Source organism: Pieris brassicae, chromosome 4 (assembly GCF_905147105.1).
Source record: "Pieris brassicae chromosome 4, ilPieBrab1.1, whole genome shotgun sequence".
NCBI lineage: Eukaryota > Metazoa > Arthropoda > Insecta > Lepidoptera > Pieridae > Pieris > Pieris brassicae.
In genome coordinates, this window is record NC_059668.1 from 8,460,112 (window position 1) to 8,485,824 (window position 25,713).

Genomic DNA, 25,713 nt, shown 5'->3' on the forward strand with positions numbered 1-25,713 from the left:
TGCATTATACCCAAAGAGTGCATATACAGAAATGCATATACAATATATGCATTTCTGCATAGACTGTGGGATTCACTATAATAATTTATTGGACGCAACGCGTAATTCGCTGGAAAATTCTCGCTTGCTTTAACAACAACATGTGGTGCGTCCACTCATCTTGCAGATTTTTGTCCCGCTTTTCTGCATCTATAGTACACATTGCTACGGGCCAATGGATAAATAAATTCCAAACATTTGGCGCAAAGCACCTTGTAAAAGAACTACTGCACCATCCTCCACTCAATCGTGCAGTCTCCTTGAACAATATTTGTACAAGCACAAGTGCGCTCAACTCTAAGGCGAACAAGTATTTGCAAACTCTTGTTCGGTATCCTCTTTCAATGTCTTTACACTAATTATATTTAAAACTATTCGACTTTTTGTTCCTCCCATACAAAACGCCAATTTCATACGTATAGACCTAATATTTGCTATTGAAATATGAAAAAAAGAGAGAAGAGAAATATAGAAGAATAAACACTAGCACTAATATAAACGTAAGCACAGTTGCAAACTACACGATCAAAAATACAAGCTTTCCGGTCCGCCCCCAGAGAGACGCGAGAGACCATCATTCCACATCAGCCAAAGTCCCTTAAACGATTGATGCCCATGAGCGTTTAATTAAGGCTTTTATAATGAAGAGATCGTCATGATCGTAGAACAATGTCGGATTTGAAAAATATCCAAAGTCGACTTTAATCATATTTGGATACTACAATCACTTATTTTACGACTACACTAAAAATATTACGTTTTTACGTTACTTGTGACAGGCATAAAATATGTTATGTTGGGGGACTGACAGCAATAAAATCTGATACAAATATGCTTTATCTGCAAAATACGTCATGACCCTTGTCCTTAGAAAAAATACCAGAAATTACAAAACTCCAGCCTTAGACATAGATTATAAAGGTACAAATAACAATTCCAATCAGTAATGATAAATATAAAGATAGATCTTATTAGTCTACGCAGTTCATCAATAATACTTGCGAAACACCATAACTTTTTCAGAAGTTTATTTAATGTTACTGACGGCAATGAGTCTGACTGAATGATTGTGCAAAAGGTTGTTTTTTTTCTTCATATTTTTAGTTGCTGTATCGTTTATTGTTTTGATCTCTGAATTAGTGATTTTTAACTATTTATTCATTTTATAAAATGTCGTTTCTTTTGTAGTTATATACATATGATATATATCAGAATGATTGTTTCATCAAGTCTAAGGTAAGTAATTTATCAAAAAATAATAAATCCCATCCACATAGAGTTAACACTATGGTCTGCTTAGTCTATTATAGTAATAAATGAAAACTATTCATAACAATTTTGAAAGATGATAATAAATAAATAACAATGTGCTACCAATTTAGTGTTTTATTTACGACATCCTAATATTTATACTTACTGACATGACAACATATACGTCAAGATTACTTAGTCAGTTAATACAATATGATGTTAAAGTAACTTCAGTCTTTCCTTCAACAATAACATTCCGAGGAATAATGTTGAATAATACTAAGGAGTTTACACAGTCTATGTGACTGTGTAAACTCCTTAGTAAAACGAAGCATGTGATTTTTTTAGAAGACCGTGTAATTTAATGTTATTTTGTTTCAAAACAAACACGTTTGTTTGCTTGTATACCAATGCCATAATTATAGAATGTGAATGAAAAAAGTTATGACAAAAAAACTAACATGATTATTTGAAGTGGGGGCCCTATAAAGTGTACTATTTGCCAGGAGATATTAAATGCTGTCCAATTCAAGCTGTCTTCTTTAATTGTAATGTACCTAAGATATTCAACTGCAATGTTACAAAAAATATGAGTTACCGACCCTGAGGGATATATATAGATATAAAATACAATTTCTTTTTATCGCTTCCTACCGCTTTACGCTTTTATCATCTTAACTCCGCACTGCTTAGTGACCACGTACTGCTAAAACGTCGAGTTAAATTCCTGTTTCTATCTATTCTATATGTTTTACGACTGTTCCGGACAAAGGCAAGTAAGATATACGTCTAGATAGAATTAAATTTTAATATATCTAATTCCTACAACTTTGTAACTATCACAGGTCTTAGAGCTATGCGAATGTTTTGTAAGTAAACATGATAATTTACACGTGTCAGAAATATTTCCATAGCAGTTATACATATCTTATATATCAGATGTTTATTAGACAGATATGTCAAACGCAAACTTAGTTTAAACCTTAACATCATATATATACCTTATTTCAATTAACATTGCACCGTTATGATAGTACTATATTTTAATACGCGTAAAAATAATTCACGAATATTCACGGATATTATCAATACTTTTGACAATGAAATATATTGTTGAGTTTTTTTCCTAAAATCAAGTTCACAGAAGCAAGTGCGACTTAACATGAATTACAATCTAGCCTATACAATCATTATGTCTAATAAGTAATATTATGTTGACCAAATTTTCAACAATACTAATGAATAGCTTAAACTAAGGTAAAGTTCATTATCAGTCTTAGTGTTCTATAATGTTCGTGTGTCCGAGATACGGCACTTACACTTAGATTCACACACAGATTTATTAACTCAAAAGGTTTAATTCTCTTTAGGCGTCCTATTCCTGTCGTGTGAAGGAGTTTGTTTGCCTCAGCATTCACACTGTATAACCGTATTTAGTACTGTATCCATTAATGTATATTAGTATATTAGTTAGTAAGTATATCATTGATAGATGAAAATTTACTAGTAAATGGTACTTTAGTGCCAATAAAAGTGTTACTTTTATTTTCGATTAACATTTTATTCAAAATTTCACTCCAACACGTTGAAGATAACATAACATAACATTCTACTGATTACAATAATTTTTGTAGCCTATAATTATTTTAAGAGAAACATGGGACTGCTTTGTGCTATCAACAGGTGTGTGGTAGACGTTGTGATATTGTCACGGGGGAAGAATTAAACTTTACAGTACAGGGTCTTAAAAATCCATTCTGTGTCAGATACAGAAAGCTGACCACCAAAGTATCTATAAAATTATAATTGAAGAAAAGGATGTCATGTGCTACTACTACTAGCATTAAAAATATTTATTATTCAGCTTTTTTTATTACTACCGTAATAATTATAACTGTCGTTTTTTATACAAAGCTTTGGTGGTTTCTTAACGAGCAATATTAATTAGGTCTTCTGCGGCCGTCGAAGCCGATTATACGCAACCTGAGACGACGGCTTCGGATCATATAGCTGACCGTTTGAATTACCATTGTCCTATTTTATGCATTTTAATCACATTTACTAAAGCCTTATAATAGAAAACAAAATAAATATTATTTATTAACATTTAACTGAAATATGGAATTATCAACAATTGCGTTGCAATTAGAAATGTCACCTGGTTAAACAAACATAATTATTAGATATGTTACTTAAATATTTTTTTTTAATAAAAAATAAAGAGTACGTCTGATAGGTATGGTGCTGCAAAAGCGGGCTGTTCGGAATATTTGTTGTGTTTCCCCAAGGGAGTCGGTATGGTAAGTTAAAGGAGTTAAATATTATGACTATACATTCTTGAAGCCTTATCGTATGTACAACAAAAAATATAAACGACGGTAAAACAAATCCACAAACAATACAACATTTCACCAGTATAATACTTGAAACAGAACTAATCAAAGCGTACGACTAACCAGGCTCCAGATAAACCAGTCCTTATATGGAGATTTTATTCGTTTTTACAACAAACTTCCAAGCGACTTTAGAGAATTATCACTGAATAAATTCAAAACTCTCATTAAATGTAAATCAATGAATTAATTTTATGAATTTGACGATTATTTAAATGGTCCGAAACCTTGCGATTGATTTGCTCCAGTTAAAACAATTTGTATGACTTAAAACTTGAAATAATTAAAAAATAAATCTGTCGACATACATAAGTGTACTTACTTACCTACCTATATGAATAAAGTGATTTTGAATATTTACAAAATTAAAAAAAAGCATTTAAAAATTCCATTTATTAATTTTAAGTCATAATTTTCTTTAAGACTTGCAAAATAACGTTTTTGGATTGAGTAAGGTTTTATCAGATGCCAAAAGTTAGTCACTAACCTAATAATATAATTAGACAATAAAATGGATTTAAAGATAATGCTGACAAAAATACAGCATTAATTAGGATCCATTTAAAAATGAAGGTCGAAATATGTCATATTATTATTTCTACCAGCTCCATGGCTAATGCATAAGGCGTATATAACCCTTGTCCTGGATTCGAACTCTAGGGCAAATCTAATGTTTTAGGGCCTGACTAGCCTGAGTGAACTGGATTGCCCTAAATATTAATAAAACAGACGCATTGCTATCCAGATATTATTCTTTTTCGTGTTTGTAAAATTGAAAATTTCACTTTTCACTTGTGCTTTGACAAAGTTGCGAGACGTTTTAAATCCATGTTAGTTATCATAGTACAAATATCATCAACGTTACGGGGTAACGTAGTTAACACATTAATTTAACTTAATTTATTAGTCTACATCTACAATTTATAAGCCTCTATCGAAGTAAAACATTTTTCATTTAAAAGCCACTTACAAATTTTTATTATATATGCAGTACAATATCACTCGAACAAGGCTTGGAATGATAAGGAGTCAGATAAATATAGGTGACAATTCGATTGGACTAACACAAACAAACCAATACGTTTCACACTTGATCGAAGTCTGGAGTCCCGTTCGTAAACTTTGGACTGGATTTTTACACTAAATCACTGGAATGTCTCAGATCCCCCGCAGTGCCTTCTCCGTTCGATACTGCAGACCAATAACCACTAAGCGTTCTACGCTTTTGTTTTATTTATTTTAAAATCTGCATAATTAATGTCCCAACCACACTTACGAGTCTTCTGACAATATCGGGTAAGACGGCCCGTTTGTCCTTGGTTTTAAATATTAACTATTAAAGCTGTCTTTTTTGCTGTGAATCTAAGTGAATATGTTACAATTAGATAACCAATCAAGTACCGTATACGTCAATGCAATAATTTTAATTTTAACGCTCGACTTATAACTTATACTTACTACACGTATTTTATTCGAACGATGTACGAACTTCCGCATAGATCCAAATACTCCCACTGAGCGGCGAGCGCTCCGTAACATTTCCATTCAAAAATCTATCGTGACTATTGCACCATAGTTATTAAATTTTACAAATAGTACCTGGATTGTTTGATTGTAGATGAAAACTTTCCGATAGTAAATCGGCTTTATAAAAAAAATATTACACAATATTATGTCAATAAAAGCAACTACTTTATACCTAAACAATAAATTCGTAAATAGTTTGAAAACATTCCTAAGTCATCTTTTTAAGTATTTTTAAGTATGCTATCAATCTATATTGGTTTATTTGCAAGCGCTAAGAAAACTTTACTATACTTCTTTTTAGATGGATTTATGGAACTTAGATACTGGAAAAAAGGGGTTTTTTCCACATATAATTTAATGTTTAAAGTAAAATACAAAACACAAAAACTTTTTGCCCTATCATGTAAAAAAATTATATATATGTAATGAGAAATAAATAAAGTTCTTTTAACATTATCCTAAACATACAAAAATGTTTTCCTATATTAGCAATTTAGCGATTTAATGCTTTATTTATTAATTATTGCAACAATAATGAAGATTATAAAAAGACGATATGATTCAAGCAACACGCAAAAAAAGCAAGTACAATTTTTGGTTAACGGGTCTTATGAATACTTTAAGGCTTCAAACTTGTCGTATTTAGCGTATGTTATGTATAAATTGGTATGTCCACGAGGATCGCTTGATTTATCAGTAGTGCGTTGCGCGAGATACAATAAACATCTCTCGATGAAAATGTTGTTAGAAAATGGAGGTAAAAAGCCGCTCAATATTGCAGTGGTCGGTGGAGGTCTGGTATGTCTATTTTTTATAAAATTTAATATTTTAATTTTTTTTAGATCGTTCCAATGTTATCGATTTTTTTAACTTTGATTTTCTGACTTTATTTTAAACGAGCTGTCATTGCTTCACACTGGACCTTTATAATTAAAAAAAATTGAAAACAAATATAGACTGTCTGTCTCAAGGATAATGTAGCATTCTAATGATGAAAGAAGTGTTGAATTCCGTCCATTAGTTTTTAAATTTATTCGTTACAGAAACAAATTCGCAAATTATTCCTCTGTACTAGAGATGACAACAAGTTGATAAACCTTTTTAATTTGGGCTAGTAATCAAATATGTTATAATTGTTAATTTTTGCTCATTGACGATTTTCTATTACAAGTTTGAATTCACTGCGAAAAATTTACGCGTGATCGAACAAGGTTTCAAAATTATCAATGTTCATAATCTTCATTCAAATGATTTATTGAGCTATAAGTCAACTTATATGTTTTATTTTTCTTCGGTTGTTTATTTATCAATGGCATTTTCAACAAAATTCCACTGGCACGAAACATTATGAAATAACCAATTCGTATCTCGAGTGACATCATGTCAAGTGTCAAATATGTCAAAGTCTAGGATTGCAGGTTCTAAAATACGGACGTAATAAAGTCTAACCTAAATCATATTTATATAGCTGCATATTTACTGGTGATTTTTAGTATATTTGCCAATATTCAAGACAAGCGAGCTTACCGCCTTATATATAAAAAATATCTAATAATATAATCTGTCTACCACTGTTTTGATTTTATAGTCCTCTATCTCTTTTCATCGCAGCATTAATACATAGTGACTAAAAGAGGCATTAGAGGAGAGAAAGAGTATTTTTAAAATAGTGCAATGACATTTAGATGTTATCAGTAAAGAGTTTGTACTGCAACCAAAGATTTTTCTATAATCTCTGGACTAATATTTTTAGACTATGACCAATAATACTTACTTCCAGGTAGGATCATTAGAAGCTCTATATTTGGCCAGAAGAGGGCACAATGTTACTCTTTTCGAATATCGCGAAGGTGAGTAACTTGAATAGAAATTTTACACAATATAATTCCGCACGCACAATATATATATTATTTAGCACTAGTTTTAGAATACAGCTTTTTATTCTCAACTTTCAAAGGATCACTCCTAACGTTAACCGACGTATGGGCACCACAAGGACGGCGATGTTGTAAAAATTATGGAGAAATAGGAATATAACAAAATACTTTTATTCCAAATATTTCTGTACGCGGATACAACGTGGATCTTGCATACAAGATGTGGAAAGGCGGAAAAGAACGACGCCCTGGATATATAGTGCTGGAGGAGAATGCTTTGGGTTTGGTGGACCGAGTTTCGTATAAATGTCTCCATACTTCAAGAACTCGGTATTAAGCAGCGTCTATTTTCAACAGTACAATCTCGCATCCTTACATTCTTCGGACTCGTATCTCGGCGTGATGAACAGTAAATAGAAGGCCTTGTTGTCCAGGGGACGATGGAAGGCACCAGACCACGTGAAAGGTCACCTACGCGTTGGACTGACCACATCTCTGCCAAGTCTACCATAGAAGGTTCACTCAATGAGTGCAGCAGGATGACCTCTAATAAGCAACGATGGCGAAGCGTCATGAACACCATTACATCTGTCTAATGTAATAGGAGGCAAACGGGCAGGAGGATCATTTGATTTTAAGTGATACCGCGCCCATGGATACTCAGATTTCCAGAAGGCTCGCAAGTGCGTTGCCGGCCTTTAAAAGATCGTAATTGACGCACACACAAACGTATTGACATATAGGAGTTATAGTTGGTAATTTGTCTGAACCTCCTATGGAGTAAACAGTTTATAGAGTCCCAATAGTTTATACAGTTTTTGTCTGATGGGAAATTGTCCCTTAGAATATTTGTGTAATGGTCATTGTTTTAATATTGATAACAACATCGCTCATTTATTGTAAGATAAAAACTTGATAAAATTATAAGCCGTTGTCTGTTTCACTTTAAAAAAAATTGGTCACACCAGTGACCTGTATGTATGATATTATTGGATTATATTTAGGTATGCTTGCAATTTTTTTAACTGTAGGTTTGTATGATTGTATACATTTCTCAAAACGAGATGACTTGGGAATATGCCCGCGGGTACCCAATATTACCTTTCCAGTAGTATATTTATACCTAAATAATATTAATTGGTATAGTCAAATATGTAACGCGGTTATTTTTTTAAATTACCATTAGGTTCAAGTAATGATAATTCTAAGCGGCCTTCTTAAAACTAAGTTATACTAAGTCTTTCAATTGAAAGTAAATACATTTATTCGGGGAATCATAAAATAATAAAGAATCGACGTAAAGGTGCCATCACAAGTACTCAGCATATCTACTTTGTTCTATACTATACATATGATTATATGTCATATATAAAATATAATTAAGTACTTTGTGAATTAAATGAATCTGTTGTCAGATGGATTACTAGTGTACGAATCTCATCGTCTTTTGTTTTTATAGGCTGCCAAGTCGCCACACTGAGAAAATAGAATTCTATCCATTATAACCCGATCGCAAAGCCATTGTAAGACATTTGAATGTTAAGCTCTTTTCTTGCGGGGTCATATCAATTCGGTTCGGAATTACCTGTTGTAGCAACTGCCTTCAAAAATATTTTTGTTCGCGTTCGTTTTGTTTAGTTTTAGCGCTGACGAGCGATCTCATTGATGATGTCCGCGTAAGGGACGTCCTTTAACAGCAACTACTGAAGATAACATCAGTGCTGTGCGACGCATGATAGAGGAAGATAAGAGAGTGACCTATCAGCATATACGGGCAAGCCTAGGCATTGGTATGAGTGAAGTTCAAAGAATATTACACGAGCATTTAGGCGTCAGGTAGCTTTGTGACAGATGGATTCCCCATACTTTAACCTACGACCAGAAACACCTTCGCATGGACTGAATATTTGACTATGGCAGGTGTCGAGATAATGAGTCATCCGCCATAAAGTCCTGACCTGGCGCCCTGCGACTTTCATTTATTCCCAAGAATTAAATATAAAATTCGAGGTATTCGCTTTACGAGCCTTGAAGATGCGGTGGAAGCGTACGAAAATGCCATAGAAGAGACCCCTAAGGCAGAATGGGCCCACTGCTTTTCTCAGTGATTCCATCCAATGCGACGATGTGTAGAGAGGAACGGAGATTACTTCGAAAAACAATAAAAGTATTGGCAACATTCTACATTAAGTCGTTTTTCAGTTTCTAAACATTTTCAGTGTTACCTAGGTACTTGAGTGATGGTGAGGAAAAATATTTAGCTAACTTTAAGCGATGAATCGTTTTATATCAAAAGGCGTGGCACTCTTTGAATTTCCAAAAGTATGTAAATATCGTAAAATAATTCGGGCACCTGTTTTTTTTTATTTGATCGATTGAGCCAAGACGTCAATCAGCCGATAATTATATATTTCCGTTCTCTTGTTATCCAATTGTAATGGGACACATTTTGCTGCAATATACTCAAGGGCAATGTCAATCTATCGGGAAATACAACGCACTGCTTCTGGGTGGTCTAATCAAATAATCAAAGTACTTACAGTTGAGCGTGCGATTACCTTCCTTGAGGTGTTAGGTTCAAACCGTGGCTTTCCACTAGTGGAGTTATCTTTCTATCAGCGAATTTAACATTCATGCTTACGGTGAAGGCAAATGTCGTGAGGACAGGGAAGCCTTAGCTCAAGTCGACGTCGCGTATCAAGCATAGAATTATCAACTAGCTATTAGAAAAAAACATGACGAAACAGATACAAGAGTCTAAGGCCAGGACCAATTGTAAAAAGTACATATATGACATACTTAGGTTGCAATCTTTAATATTATTGCAATATTTATAAGTATTGTATAAAAGTTCAAAAGTTCAATGGTGTCCATAAATATTTTTGTGTTAGCTGCACCTTTGTATTGCGCCGGTTTTCGTAGAAAAGAAATCTAATTCAAAAACATTTTGACTCATTTTGTCGGGAGCTATGTGCATCAAAATAACATCCTTCATTTAGGACGTGGTAAAAATAGTATACCCTCCATTAAGATACAGAACCTTATTAAGTTTTATTGGTTTCAGATATACGAAAAACCCCACAAATTAGGGGTAGATCCATCAACTTAGCACTATCAGTGCGCGGACGCCGAGCGTTAAAGGATGTCGGCCTTGAAGATATTATGGTAAAAGAACATGGTATACCAATGAGTGCTCGAATGATACATAGACCGGATGGCTCAACATATTCAATTCCATACGACGCTCGTACAAATCAGGTACTGTGAAGTAATTTGTAAATTTATAAGTACGAAAATTTGTATGTAAAATGTAAATTGTTGGCCTATTGGCTTGCGACTCGCTTTATGACGGTTTTCATAATCACGGCTGTGCTAATAAAATATTCTTTCTGTGTGCCTATATAATACTAATTTGTAAATAATATTAGGTAATATTACGGTTAATAAAAGCATTGAGAATAAAGGCATACCTAAGACCAAAAATTAGATGATTTTAATTATAGATATGTCCTACCATTCGCATTGTCTATTAAGATAATATTTTGATTGATTAATTTATAATGTGTTTGTCCTGGAAGACCATACATTTTACTTAAAAGAATTCCCGAATCTCTGCGTGTATATTTAACGAATACACGTATTTTTATTTATTTTATATTTATCAAATCGTATAACTTATTTAAGATTATATTAATTATTCCTGCATCTACTTGTTGATTTTGTTATACGCACTTCACTTCACACATAAAGGAATAATTCATATTTGAAGGGTTGAGACTCGCACCCATGTTTTATTTTAAATAAATAAATTATTATTTAAGTAAATTAGATGAAACGTTCGCACATAAATTTGAAATAGCATTTCCCACGCACAGACAAATTACGTCAAATGTCTCGTGAAATGTATGAATTAATTCAGTCCATTACGTCAATCATAAACATATTATGTTAATGTTACATATTACTTGTATTATATATGATCTGCAGCGCCTTCCTTGACAAATAGGCAATTCATCACAATAGCAATATTAAAATCCAAAGAGTTCCCGAGATTAACGCGTTCAATCAAACAACGTCTTAAACATTATAATGTCTAAAACTAGTAAAGATATAACAAAAATGTTTAGATAATTCATAAACTGGAATTGCGAGGCACATTTTGTAGATAAAATATGAAGTATTACGGAGATAATAGTGACAAAGAGCGATAGGAATATTGTCTTCTAGCGACAGGAAGAAGAGCGGAGAGGGGAGAGGATTGAGACAGAGTCAGGGACATTGACAGGGATCGATTGTTGTCAAAGCAACAAACAATAACCTGAACAATGTCTCGAAAGCACGACCTGAATTTTAAGAAAACAGGACCTGCAAATTGTTGAAGATAATGACGTCAGATATTGGTTTGTTTGGCATCAGCCATTAAATTTAGGCATTAAAGTCTACTTTTTAAAGGTTTCTGCTTGGTTCGACAGCTCAATCGAACTGAGGGCCACACCAACTTGTTCCTGTATGGATATTTTTTGAAAGGAATCTTGATGTTAGCCTTTAGGGCCTAGAGCTAAGCTCGGCCGGAATGGGCGTTTTTCCCGCGACTAGCGCACGGGCGTCTCCTGCGAGACTCGGGCCTTGGGCGGCTTGGGCCGCGGGGTGGTCAATTGCCTGAATAGAGCAGGACGGAAGGTCACTGAAATGAGTGAAGTACGCAGGAAAGGTCCACGCCTTCTCCAGTGGAGGCGGTTTTTTACCCTAATCTGTTTTCAGCTATAATGACAATTGCCGCGCGGGCGGCCAGTTCCTGTTCCGAGTTACGCATAAGTCAATAAAACAACTGCTGAGTACAAATGTAATTGCTACCCTGTTGAATAACGTAAACTGAGCTACAGAGTTTATTTAGTGTTAAGTCATTGAATACAGAACAGGAAGTGTACTTTTACACTGCCCGGTTACAATAGCAAATATAATTTCGGAAGGAGAGTACATAATTGGATGGAGTTTGGCGCACGTAGCTCTTTAAAAAGCGCTACTACGCTTTGTTTATTTTCTACATTAACGATTAAACTTGTCTTGTCGTGCAAGCCTTGAGTGCAGACCCACCTACAAATTAACATAAAAATACAAAATATTCGTACTAAAAAAAGTTGTATCCAATATTAAGAACATTATTATGGTATAGGTGGTTAAAAAATGTTATAAGAGCAAGAAAATTATAACGGAAGTGGCAGTGAACCAACCTGGAAGTGAACCAACTTGTTGCAGAGACATAAGCAGAGAGCTCAAGAAAACTTTTAAAGAAGAGATGGTTCACACCGAGCCTTCTCTTAACTTCTTAAAGGATCAGCTATCAATGGAACAGTGTATAAAGACCCAAAAATAATCTATTTCAAAACTAGAAAACAAAAACTACAATCTCTTAAATACAAACAATTAGAAGTGGCATCTCCACTGGAACCGTCCAAAGGACGTAAAGAAAGACCTGGCGTTCTTTTAATTAAATTGATCTTCAGAACTATGCAGCAACAATGGATCACTGCCACTAAAGCTAAGTGTCTAACAATCATCAGTAATAGGTTCAATGTGAAGGAAGCCTTAACCAAACACACTAAAGCTATATTATACAACACTAAATCCAGAGTCAGCATGACATATAAGTTTATATGGTGTAAAGATGGAAAAGTCATTGTTTGAAAGATAGATTACTCAACGTAAAGTAAAATTCATCTGATTAGATCTCTAGATGACATCCTCAGATAAGAAAAAAAACACATGTCTTCAATACATAGTTAAAGAACATATTAATATCTTAATTTTAAATGCCTGACTTATAACTTAATAGATCCTTGATGTTAGTATCTCTAATAGATTTTCTTATAAAAAACGAAATTTCTCACATAATTTAATTTTCATTTGATATTCCTATATAGCACACTCAACTAGGAATCGATAAAAAAGTGGGTGGTATTATGTGTACATGTGAAAACTGAATAGATTTATGTAAAATTGGGTCAAACTAATATATATATAGATAGTCGTATGTGCTATTTACAGGCCACCAAAGCCTAGAACCCAAAACATGTTTGTAAGGGAGCTTGATAAATGCATATCGAATTTCATCTCAGTAACAAATTTACTTTAAGTTGGTGATACTAAAACTGACCTAAAAATAATCCCATGTACAAATATACATACTTGGAGATATGGATGGACTGACTTTATTAGAACAGAAAAAAAAATTACTCAATCTTGCATTGAAAAATATCTTCTGCCGCGTTCGCTCATTAAGTCCGTACTACCTAACTAACTACCTAACTTGTTTGCTAGTACGTCCGTAGTAATTAAATTATTTCCCCTGAAAAATATATACTTATATTCGCGTGTCCTTCGAAAACGCTTTCAAAAAAACGACTTGTAAAATCTCAAAAATACCAAAGCTTGGATTGTGAAAAGTGTCGTTGACTGTGAAGCACAGACATCATGTGTAACCAAATAAACTCAAGCGTACTGTTCCAATACAGGACCGATTAACAAATGAATAGAATTACACAGAACAACATACTAAATGCTCAAAAACACCGGGACTTGATAAAAGTATCCGATCTAAAGTTAATTAAAATCAAAGTTTCTCCTGCAATACAAAATCTAATTAGCCAAATTATATACGGGTTTTATCCAAACGACTAGGAAGTGTCCTGTCTTTAAAAAAGGAAGGGAACGTGTCTCAACTTAATAATAATAATAACTAATCAAATTTTCGAAACAGTTATAAAATATATCTACTTACTCAACAAAAATCGCACAAAATCTTGTTTATAATCTGCCCAAAAATATATACATTTACACACAAATATTGCAAGACTAGTGATCCAAGTAAATATACTTATACTGTTAATTTTTACTATTGTTATTATAACATTTATTATTCTTTTTATTTTTTTGCGTCTGAGCCGCAAACAAACTGTTCTGGTCCTTAGCAGAATGAACAGTGCTGTGGGACACGATTGCTCCACAGCATTATGTTGAGTCAGGAAATACAACCACACATTACACGCTTAAAATGTTCCATAAAAATATTTGTTACTAATAAATATTATATGTATGTTTATGTTTAATATATAACCTCCAAATGCGAATCCTCAAACACGTTGTCTCGAGTAATGTGCTCGACTCATATAAAAATGAAGAAAAATATAAATTTAAAAACAACAAAATACCGCCCATAACAGAAAAAGTAACTCTTCTAGTTGAGATATTTTTTGAGATGACATAAAAAACGTGTTGAGCGTGATGTACAGACCCGAACGGTAACGCAAGTTCGGCTCTGTTTTTACACATGCCAGTCCTCAATATAGAAAGAGAAATTCATTGGTAAAGTCTTAATACGAAGGAAGAATTACAGTTACATTTAAGCCACTAGGTACTGGTAAACTGTAAAAACTGGTAAAGTGATAATAATACAACCATATTTTTCAGAGCATTTATTCAATAGGACGAAATTATTTGAACAGCATTCTCCTTAAAGGTAATTATTCTATAACTTAACTACTACAGTGCTTTAAAAATGTTAATTAAATGATTAACGAATACAATCGCGAATTTATAGAAGTCACCGTTTCTCTTATAGAGCATGACTGCTTTAACGCACTCTTAACGTAATGTGTAAATAGTGTAATAAATTCGCGTTTATATGATTTATAAACCCTAGGTAATTGTAGAGAAGTACTGGATACGTCCAGTTATGTATGTAATCTTGAAAATCTTTAAATATGTAAAGACATTTAATACAGCTATTGCACCTAAATGTTTCAGAATCCGAGAATTATAAAAACGTGACGAGGAATTTCAATCACAAACTTCTTGAAACAAATTTGCCGAATGGCGAACTTACTTTTATCAAGTAAGTATAATTACAGTGGGATATTGTCATACTGTTTATGGAGCTTAACTTATTTAAATAAAATAGTACAGTGTAAAACATTTTTCAGATGTTTGGTAAGTTTAAATTTTTACCAAATAGCGTATGTGACTGTTAACTCTATCGATTCTATAGTGTCTTAGGTCCGTATTTTAAAGCACGTCTTAAGACATTCTAAAAAGATCATTGTTAGTTTTCTCTAAGTATGAACTCAACAGCAAATCATTAGTTGAGGTATGTTTTACAAAACGGGACCTTAATCTTATGTAGAGTATGTAGAAGTCAGTGCAACCGTAACACTAGATACACAGTTTGTTAAATGGCATAACCCACCTATTAATAACAATAATAAGCTGATTTGCCTCTTAACAATTTCGCATTTTGTTTAAATTCTATTTTATCTTAATTAAGCTGCATACACTTAAACACTAGTCACTAACACGAAAAACAATTTGACAGAAATAGACGGAAGCGTACAGTTAAGAGTACGAGAGATCGTTAAGAGTTTAGTTTTTACATATAATCGAATGCAGTTTAAAACTATCGTGTCATAAGTATGGTGCAATAATAACAAAACCTACATTAAGTATGTTAGCTTTGAATATTTATTTAATTAAATTCTAAACATTTTTTTATGAAACATATTCTTAAGAATCTTGCTACAAGTGCGGATGCGGATGGGCAATTTGTTTGTACAAGTTTGAAGTTATACAGTTCACGTAAAATCAGTGGAGTGAGTTATAGTGAATCAAGTCATCATTGAGGTGTTAAATTTCCCACCCTAGGAACTAGATCAACTAGCCCTTACAAGTATATCTGTCGTATTCAATTATAAACTAATGTTCATCTAATGATACTTGCTCGTACCATACGAGAAAATTCAGTGTAATTGTGAATTTGAGAAAACAGCGAGCTTTTAATATACAATATTAATATTAAATTATTAATCTTCGTGACTCTTTCACAAACATTAATTAATTCAATTTCAGAACGGATACAAAGGAGAAGGTTTCGGTAAAAGCTGACCTAATAATTGGTGCTGACGGGGCATTCTCTACTGTCCGCCGAGCGATGCTTAAACAGCCTTTGTTTGACTTCAGTCAGCAGTACATAGAACACGGTTACTTGGAATTGTGTATACCGCCCAGTGAAGACGATACAGTAAGTATATTACTTACATTACATGAGGCATAGTTTTTACAATAGATTAGTTTAGTATAGATTATTGAAGTGAAACTTCTTTATGGTGTTTGAAAAAAAAAATACCGTCACATTTTTCGGTTACGCGTCACATTTTCTCGTTACGAGTCATCTTTTACTTGTCCCTACCACGTTTGATTCGAAGAGATTCAAAAATATATAATAACGATAACAAGATTTAAAAACTTTTAAAATTAATGAAATAATCTTAGTAGTAATAAGGTAAAATAAAATAATTGTATTATTTGTATTTATGCCTATGAAAATAAAAGCCTTTTGCTAAACTTTATCTTATTTAAGTTTATTTAACCAATTTCTGTAAAGTTGCATCTAGTAGATCATTTTTCGAAAAATAAGGTCATAAAGAAGTTTCACGTCTTCCGTGTGTACACTAGTACACGCACACATTTTATTTATTTATTTATATTACCAATACTGGTCTAGGCGGTTAAAAACAACATAATATTTAAGATGTGTATTTTCTAGAAATACATTCAATAAGAAAAACTACTAAGGAGATTAAATAACCCGTTAAAAGGATATAGAATGTTAGTTGGAGGTCGTGTAACGAAAGCACTTTATATATTTGTTCGGAGGGATCAGGGTGTTTTACGCAAGCTTTGCTTATGAATCTGTATATGTGACTATTTTGTATTATACCAGATTCAAATATAGCACTAACCGTTCTTTTAAACATTTCTTTTAATAAAAAACCTTTGTTTGTGTAAAGAACATAAATGATATTGTTTAACATATCTTCTTCATCAAAACGAGTATTATAGTGACAAAGGTTGCTGTGGTACTGGGAGTAGTCTGCTACGGTGTAATAGTTTTCACGCGTGGTTATTGTATTTAATACATCTTCAGTATTTTTACATTCTGGTACCTGATCATCTGGCTGTGTTATATTGTATACTATTTCAATGTACGCGCGAAGGGAATCAGAAATGCAAGCCGAGTACCCATTTTGTTTAAGTTCAACGAAACTGTACGACTGCGGCTCATATCCTGGTTTTGTTAATAATGAAACAATTTCACTATTGTAAAAACTCGCAATAAAAAAAGTGAAGAAAACCCAAGGTATCAAAATTATTCTAAGCTTTTTCACTTTAAACAAATTCCTATCGGAGTGGCCAAAGAAATAATCAATTAAATGAAGAGGAATTCTGCTAATATGTTTAATCTGAAAGCAGTAGTAACTGATAGCCATTGTTATCACAGTGATACTAATGAAAGCACACGCAATAAGACTCCAACTTCGCATCCCAAAGGTTCTATAAAATATTTTCCAACGTTTTGGTCCCGAGTTAGGTACCAACAGCTTTACACTTGTATATTTGTAACCAGAAACAAAGTCGTAAATTGACGCTCTTCCTTCTGTAAGAAAAAATCCTCCAAAAACAATATCCGCTTTCCTTTTTTGAAGATAATTTAACATTCCAACAGATGTATAGTTATTCAACACTTCTCCATCGTTAGAATCGTAGTCTTCAAAAGAATATTTTAACTTGATACCAATAGCTTTTGAACTCACATTTATGAGAAATTCTTCTAAATATTGTATGTAATTTATATATGATTTTTTATCCACAATTTTATTTCCCGTTACTAAAACGGTACAGTTCGTTAAGTCTTTTGCCACGGGAAAGATGACATTATTAACGCAACTTCCTAGATATTCTAATTTATCGTAATTTGAAAGACAGTTGCCATCTTTAAGAGGATAAAACGTCCACGAACCTTGTGTTTTATTTATTTGTGTCAAAACAGTAACATTTAAAATGTAATATTTTAATAATTTTCGAAAGATTTCCTTTAAACCAGGATATTGTACTTCAGATGTTGTTACAAACAAAAATTTCGCTGTTGGATTCCAATATTTATAATATCTCAGCTTCCAAAATGAAGATCCAGTTTTATTTACATTATAGTAGATAAGATACAAATTGGTATTAAATGGCAATTCGACAGGTTCGTATGTTACAACGACATAATCGTAACAGCTGCTATTTATATTAATAAAATTTTGGAAATTAGCATCGGGAACGACGATAGTAATATGAATCCCGCATTGATGGTCGGTGATTAATTTTTTTACACATTCTGAATTCAAATAATCCTCTCTATTATAAACTTGATTTAGAATAGCTGAGTTGTTCACTAAAGATAATACACAATACTTTACCAGTATGATCGAAAAAAGATGCAGCACCACTTTCATTGAAGCCATTTTTGTACGATCAGTTAATCTAGATACGATACTTTGTTTTATAGTATTAGATATCGTGAAAGGTAAATAACAATTATACATAAACAAATAAGACACCTGTAGTTAAGTTGGGTAAACACAAGCTGCAATTATACAGCAATAATTAATAGTTATAGAAAAAACAAATGTTACCAAAGCCCAAAGTAAAATTTCCATGAATACTTGTATGACTGTCATTTATTTGGATCGTGAAACAAGCCACTGACCATGACGTTTGAATTTGTTAATAAGTTGATGGAATGAATTAAAACAATTAATATAAATAATTGCAATATCTTGTTTAGCATAACAAGCATTAGTTTTTCAAAGAAATAGTCAATAGATTTACGATTGTATTATGATTTTAAAGTTAGTTCACATCTCTATTGTTTGTATTGGATTTAAAAATTTCAATTGCAAATATAAGCAATGATATAATATAGCCCATAATAAGGGCACATAAAGCTATACGAACATCAGCCAATGTTAAGACTGTATAAACTCTGCCTGTAGATAGGTGAACTGTAATTTGTTTTCCTGTAATATTAGCAAAATAAACATAGAAATAATGTTGTAACAGGCCACACTCAAAAAAGCGGCTCACTTTTTTTTGAAATACGTCCCTTAGATAAAATCCTTTGCTTGCATATTGTACGTAAACCAAAGAGGGGGAAAAGGTCCAAGGATGTAAAATTTTATCACCGTCTCTAGATTTGTTTTGAAAATACAAATAATAATCATATTCAGTTATTATAGTAAAGTAGTCGTCTCGCGTCATCATTGTTTCAAAAACATTTTCTATAGTAAAGCAGCGATCTGATAACTCTCCAGGAAATGACAAATTATAATTAATTACATATTTGTCTCTCAATATATCCGTTATACATGGCTTGAGTCCCGTATTCGCTACAGCTGATACATTTGGGGTATCCCTAAGCCGGTGTGTTATAGTAGTAAGCAAACTGTATAGAGAACTGCTATAAAAGTTTGTAATTAAGACAGTGTACCAAATCCAAATTGTTAAAATGATTCTTAGTCTTTTAATTCTGAAGTAAGTATTGCCGCCGTGCCCAAAAAAATAATCCAACACTTCTAATCGAATGTGATTAATTTTTAAACCAAAAATATGACGTATTAAACTTATGGCTAAAACTATAAAAATATACGAATTTAATATAATTAACCAAGAATCAGATTTAAATGCAGTAAATGCGATTTTCCATAAATGTTGATTTGTACATGGCAATACTGACTTGACCATAATGTAATTTTGTGCATAAATAGCATCGCTAATTATGGTACGTTTTGCATTTAATAAATATCCGCCAATTACCAAATCAGCCTCCTTATTCTGTAAATATTTCATCGTTCCTGTCTTTGTATAATTCTGAAGAAGCGTTCCCCCAATTTGTGTATTAATAAAACGGTATTTGAACTTGATTTTAATTTTATTTGCTATTAAGTTTAAAACGTATTGATCGAATGATGTTAAATACTCATCTGTAGATTTTCTATGTTCTTTAATTAACACATTTACTGAACAGTCTTCGAAATTTGTTGGTAATGTGTTTACAAGATCATAGCAAGATTTTAGTTTGACTATTTTATCGAACTTATTCCCACAATTCCCCTTTCTTAGTGGATAATATGTGAATGTTACTTGCGTATGATTTTCATTAAGTATTACAAATATGTTAAATAAATTGAATTCTAGCAATTTATCGAAGACTTTTTTTAAATCCAATTTTGTGACTTTATGTGATATGACAATTATGAATTTCGCTCGGGGATTCCACATTTCATCATATCTTAACTCCCAATTATACATGTCCAGACTTTTCAAATAAATAATATAAATATCTGTTGTTATGAACCATTCGTTGTGTTCGTAAGATCTTACAACATATGTCACACAATTACTGTTAATTGGAATGAATTTTATGTTGCTAGGTGATAAGACAATGCTTACATGCGATCCACAATGCTTGCTGATTAACTCATTCACGCAGTCATCTGGTTTGTTCGAAATATTATTTGCATTAAGTAATAGCTCCAAATCTCCATAGCATGTCACTACACAATATATTAGGAAAAACTGACTCTTCATGACAAAAAAGTAGCGCAATGCTCAAAATTTGAACCTTCCTCCTAAAATATCACAGACAGTCTGGAAATATTCTGAATACAAAGTTATGTAATATAATGACGTGACAATTACTGGAAATGTCACTTGCATGTTCATTAGACGAAAATTAATGATCAAATACGAATACAGTTGTAAAATAATACATAATTTTTGTATACGGACTATTATAACGATAGGTTTGGATATAAATGACTCGTAAAGAAACTATAAAGAATTTTAGTATAATAATTCAGAATCACATAAAATATGTCGTAGGTATAGTAGCGAAAAGGACATGGTTTTGCCGAATCATGTTGAAAGCACTTACAACTCGATGTGATTTTTTTTATTAATTTGAGAGGTATAATGTTGTTCTTTTTGATTAAAAATACGACCATACTTGTACTGTAACTAATTACGATTCAAAATTAACACTGACCTTTTAAAATTCGGCACACTCTTTTTCTATTTAATTTCCTCGTTCCATCTTCAATATGTTTTCTTACTTTGGATACTTTTAAGTTTCAGATGCCGCCGAATTATCTTCACATCTGGCCTCGCGGTAACTTCATGATGATTGCCCTTCCAAACCAGGACTGTTCCTGGACGGTGACGTTGTTCATGCCATTTGTGAACTTCAGAAGCATTGACTCAGAGAGCAAACTTCTTGAATTCTTTGACAAATACTTCCCCGACGCCGTCCCCTTGATCGGTGAAAAGAAATTGATCGAAGATTATTTTAATGGATCTCCCTCGCCGCTTATTACAGTCAAGGTAAATTAGTTACTAAGTTGTAAAGTGGATTTCCTATTTATTTAGCTAGCTTTAACTGAATAAATAGTATTTAGTTTTGCTCATCAGCTGATTCTCTTGCCGTTTAAATGGTCTTCATGAACTTCTTAAACTCGAACTTGAATAAGGAGAATGTTTTGTTGAATTCATAATTTTCATTGTAAAGTGCTAAGTCAAAATATACTCGAAAAGTCTTACGTTGGTAGATATGTAGCGGCATGTATGGCTACGATTGCGACCGCTCAGGATATATACTACTTCTTGATCCTAGCCACTAGGGCGACCAGTGGAAAGACTGGTCGTGGACCTCCCTTTACGTTCAAGGAAAAGTGCACCAACCTTGAAATCTGGAGACGAAGTATCTTAAATATTAGGTCCTTGCATATGAAATTGGCGTTTTGTCGTACTGGCCACTTTGACCTCAAATACCTCCTCTTTGGTTAGGAATTTCAAATTCAAATTTGTACAGCTATTTACTCACGTATCTGTACTTCGATGACCGTCATTCATTTGTTTTTTTCTTCTGTTTTTTTCTGTTTGCGTCACTCATTTTACAAAATGGAAAACTTAAAGTATTGCATTATTTATGAGTACGAGTTCCACCGTGGCACTAGTGCTGCGGAAACGACTCGAAGGGTGAATGATGTGTATGGCGGTCATGTTGCAAAAGAAAACACAGTTCGTTTTTGGTTCCAACGTTTTCGTTCTGGAAATTTCGACCTGCAGAATAAGCCCCGTAGACGGCCTGAGACCCAAGTTGATAATGAAGTATTGAAGGCTATTGTAGAAGCGGATCCATCGCAAACCACGTCCGAGTTAGCTGCAGGCTGCGGTGTTAGTGATAAAACTGTTTTAATTCACTTGAAGCTAATTGGGAAGATAAAAAGCTTGAAAGGCGGGTACCTCAGGAATTGACTGAAGCATACCGGCAAACGCGCGTCGACTGCTGCGTTACGTTACTTAACCGGCCCAATAATGAAGATATTTTAAACCGAATCATTACCTGTGAAGAAAAATGGATTCTTTACGATAATCGGAAGCGCTCAGCGCAATGGTTGGATTCTGGCCAGCCAGCCAAATCCTGCCCCAAGCGAAAATTAACCCCAAAAAAGTTACTTGTAAGCGTTTGGTGAACTAGTGCCGGTATTGTTCATTGCAGTTTTATCAAATCTGGCCAGACTATTACGGCTGATGTCTATTGTCAGCAATTGCAAACCATGATGGAAAAGCTAGCGGCTAAACAACCTAGGCTGTTCAATCGCTCCACGCCACTGCTACTTCACGACAACGCTAGACCACACACTGCACAACAGACAGCTACCAAATTAGAAGAGCTTCAATTGGAATGTCTAATACATCCTCCGTACTCCCCGGACCTTGCTCCAACAGATTACCATTTTTTTCGAAATTTGGACAACTACTTTCAAGGGAAAAAATTTAACTCCGATGGGGCAGTCCAAATCGCCTTCACAGATTTTATTGATTCCCGTCCGACTGGTAATTTTTTTTTAGTAAAGGGATCTATGAACTACCTATGAGATGGAAAAAGTGCATAGAAAACAATGGTTCATACTTTGATTAATTAAATATATTATATTTAAAAATATTCGACTTTTTGGTCTTCCCATACAAAACGCCAATTTCATATGTAAGGACCTAATATTTTAATATTATTTTAAATCTACAATTTTTCAATTTCACCATAAAATATTATTTAAATCTATTTCATGATAATTTATCGCAAAAAGAAATTCTTAAGACAAAATAATTAATTTCTATGTTTCAGTGCCGTCCGTACCACGTATCAGATAAGGCCCTTATAATAGGTGACGCATCACATGCAGTAGTCCCATTTTATGGCCAGGGTATGAACGCTGGCTTCGAAGACTGCACAATATTGGATCAGCTATTTACAAAACACAGCGACAACCTCGCTGATATACTACCAGAGTTTTCTAATACAAGATGGAAGGATGCATTTGCAGTTTGCGATCTAGCTATGTACAATTATATCGAGGTAATTTTCGAGGATTTTTAACGTGTTGTAGATAAGGTGTCGTAAATATAAAGTACGCTGTTCATGTGTTTTATATATATATGCTCTTTTATTATTTATGTGTGCACACAAAAAAATAATAAACACAAATATATCTAAAGAGTGCAACGGGCCGCTTTGACGTTTATGAGCGTTCCAAGCAACGTTAGATAGAGGCACACGGAAAAGTGCAAGAAGTATTGTCTTTTGTTAACATAGCTTTTACACATTTAAAGAATACACTTTTTACCGGATTGAAGCGATGTATTATTATAAACTTATAATTATTTATACATAATTTTAAATTTCTCCCGACGTTTCGCGTGCTTTATAGCGTGCGTGGTCGTGACCACTGAAGACAAAAAGTGTTGAATGTCACAAAGTATCACAGCTGTAGAGATAGTTGTGTTACTTACTCCTTTCCCCCTCTATTCGATAAAACAAAAGAAGGTGCATTTTAATGCTATAGCTTTTAATATAAGAATATATTTTAATATTGCATTTCAGATGCGCGATCTCGTAACAAGACCATCGTATAGACTCCGCAAAGCAGTGGACGACATGATATTTTGGTTTTTGCCAGATCTATGGGTGCCTCTGTACAATTCTGTTACATTCAGCACCATGCCTTACAGTGATTGCGTTAATAATCGCCAATGGCAAAATAAGGTATGTATTTTCTCAGATGCGCACATACAATGTCACTTTTTGACAGCTCGATCAAATCATTTGTGAATATTGTTTATTTAAATGCATGATACGGGGTACTTTTCCAAACCAGTACGTCGTGAAAACATGAACATATTAGAAGCTAATTGGTAGATATTTACCGACTTATTTGTCCTTTTCGAAAGACCAAGTAAGTTTACCGACTTACTTGGTCTTTCATATATACTATCATTATGTCACTGACATAACTCTATAACCCAACAGTTAACTGTGAGTCACGGCACGTTAGAGCAAAACTGAAGTTTATCTATAATTTTTGCTGATATTGGAAATCGAACATTCCCAGCATTAAGGCCCCAACAACTTTGATAATAATCTGAAATTCCTGTTTCAGGTGTTGGCTGTATCCCTACTGTTATTCGGAATTCTTACTTTTATACTTTTCTGTTTTTATCGGCGATAAATGGCAATGAATTTAATTTATAACTTTTAATTGTGATATTCTGACTGTATGTTTGACTTAAAGATGTAAACGTTATATTAATTGTGATTGTGTATAATAAACATGTTAATATCCGATTGTTTTTATTTATAGCCTTATAAAATATTATTAGCTCTTTAGAGTAGTGCCAACTTTGCTCTTTAGTTTTAGAAGGAGATATAAAATTCGTTTGAAGTAACAGTTTGTCGTACATTTATTACAGGCAAATTTCGTGACAAAACTGGCATCTATAATGATTTTCTCATCTTTAAAAATAAATGCAAACCAAAACTAAAAATATAGTACAAACTATATATTATTTTTGTATATGTAATTACAAATTCATAAAAAATAAAACAATCTATTATACCGTTTCAACTAAAGTATTAATTTATCTGTCTCTTTTCGTTTTAACGTAAACACAATTTAACGGCAAGATATAAGAGAATACTTTAGTAAAAAAATGCATGCAATATTTTCAAATGAAAAGTTATTACAAAATATTAAAAAAAAACCAAACATTATATGTATTTTAATTGCATTTTAAAATACGTATCATTCCAGTATCAATATTTTCTTTTATGCACCACACAGATACATAGTGCTCTTAAATTGCAAATAATTCGGGATAAAAAACACAAAAAAAACTATTCGATGGCAAACTGAGAGGCGTTCCCAGCTCCAAACGAGCCACATTCCGGAAAAAGCGACGAATCGAGTGTTCCGACAAAATTAATTGGACATACATATTTGACAAAAGGAAAAATATACTATATTAATTAAACTTTATTGCTTTCAAACTAAATACGTTTCGTCGCTATATTAATTGCCATATATTTCTGATAAAAACATTCTTTGCCAGTTATTTTTTTTACTTTCAATAAGAAAATTCAAAAAGTAACTTTTACAACCCTTGGCCTCATATATGATATCTATGATAATTATTATAGTCAACATTTACGCTCATACGTCGGAAAACTTTGTGATAAAACTGGATGTCTTATATTAAAAAATACGTTTATATGATGTATATCAATTTGTTTACTTCCAACCTAAAGTATATACAAAAAAATATTTACCAAATGCTCACATGGATTGGTCAGCTTAAGGTATTTTAATTGGCGGTTTGATCAAAGCATGTACAAAATATCTGCCCGTTAGAAGCTC

The 25,713-nt window shown here is 33.0% G+C and overlaps 1 protein-coding gene across 1 annotated transcript; it reads left to right on the plus strand.

The window, feature by feature from the left end:
* The first annotated feature begins 5,912 nt into the window (after nucleotides 1–5,912).
* LOC123708618 (kynurenine 3-monooxygenase) lies at nucleotides 5,913–24,627 on the plus strand. Its single transcript, XM_045659412.1, has 10 exons — nucleotides 5,913–6,008; nucleotides 6,991–7,060; nucleotides 10,152–10,345; nucleotides 14,555–14,603; nucleotides 14,891–14,978; nucleotides 15,986–16,157; nucleotides 21,092–21,343; nucleotides 23,148–23,378; nucleotides 23,904–24,065; nucleotides 24,460–24,627. The coding sequence occupies exons 1-10, from the start codon at nucleotides 5,943–5,945 to the stop codon at nucleotides 24,526–24,528; spliced, it is 1,353 nt and encodes a 450-aa protein (XP_045515368.1). The 5' UTR covers nucleotides 5,913–5,942; the 3' UTR covers nucleotides 24,529–24,627.
* The last annotated feature ends 1,086 nt before the right edge of the window (nucleotides 24,628–25,713 follow it).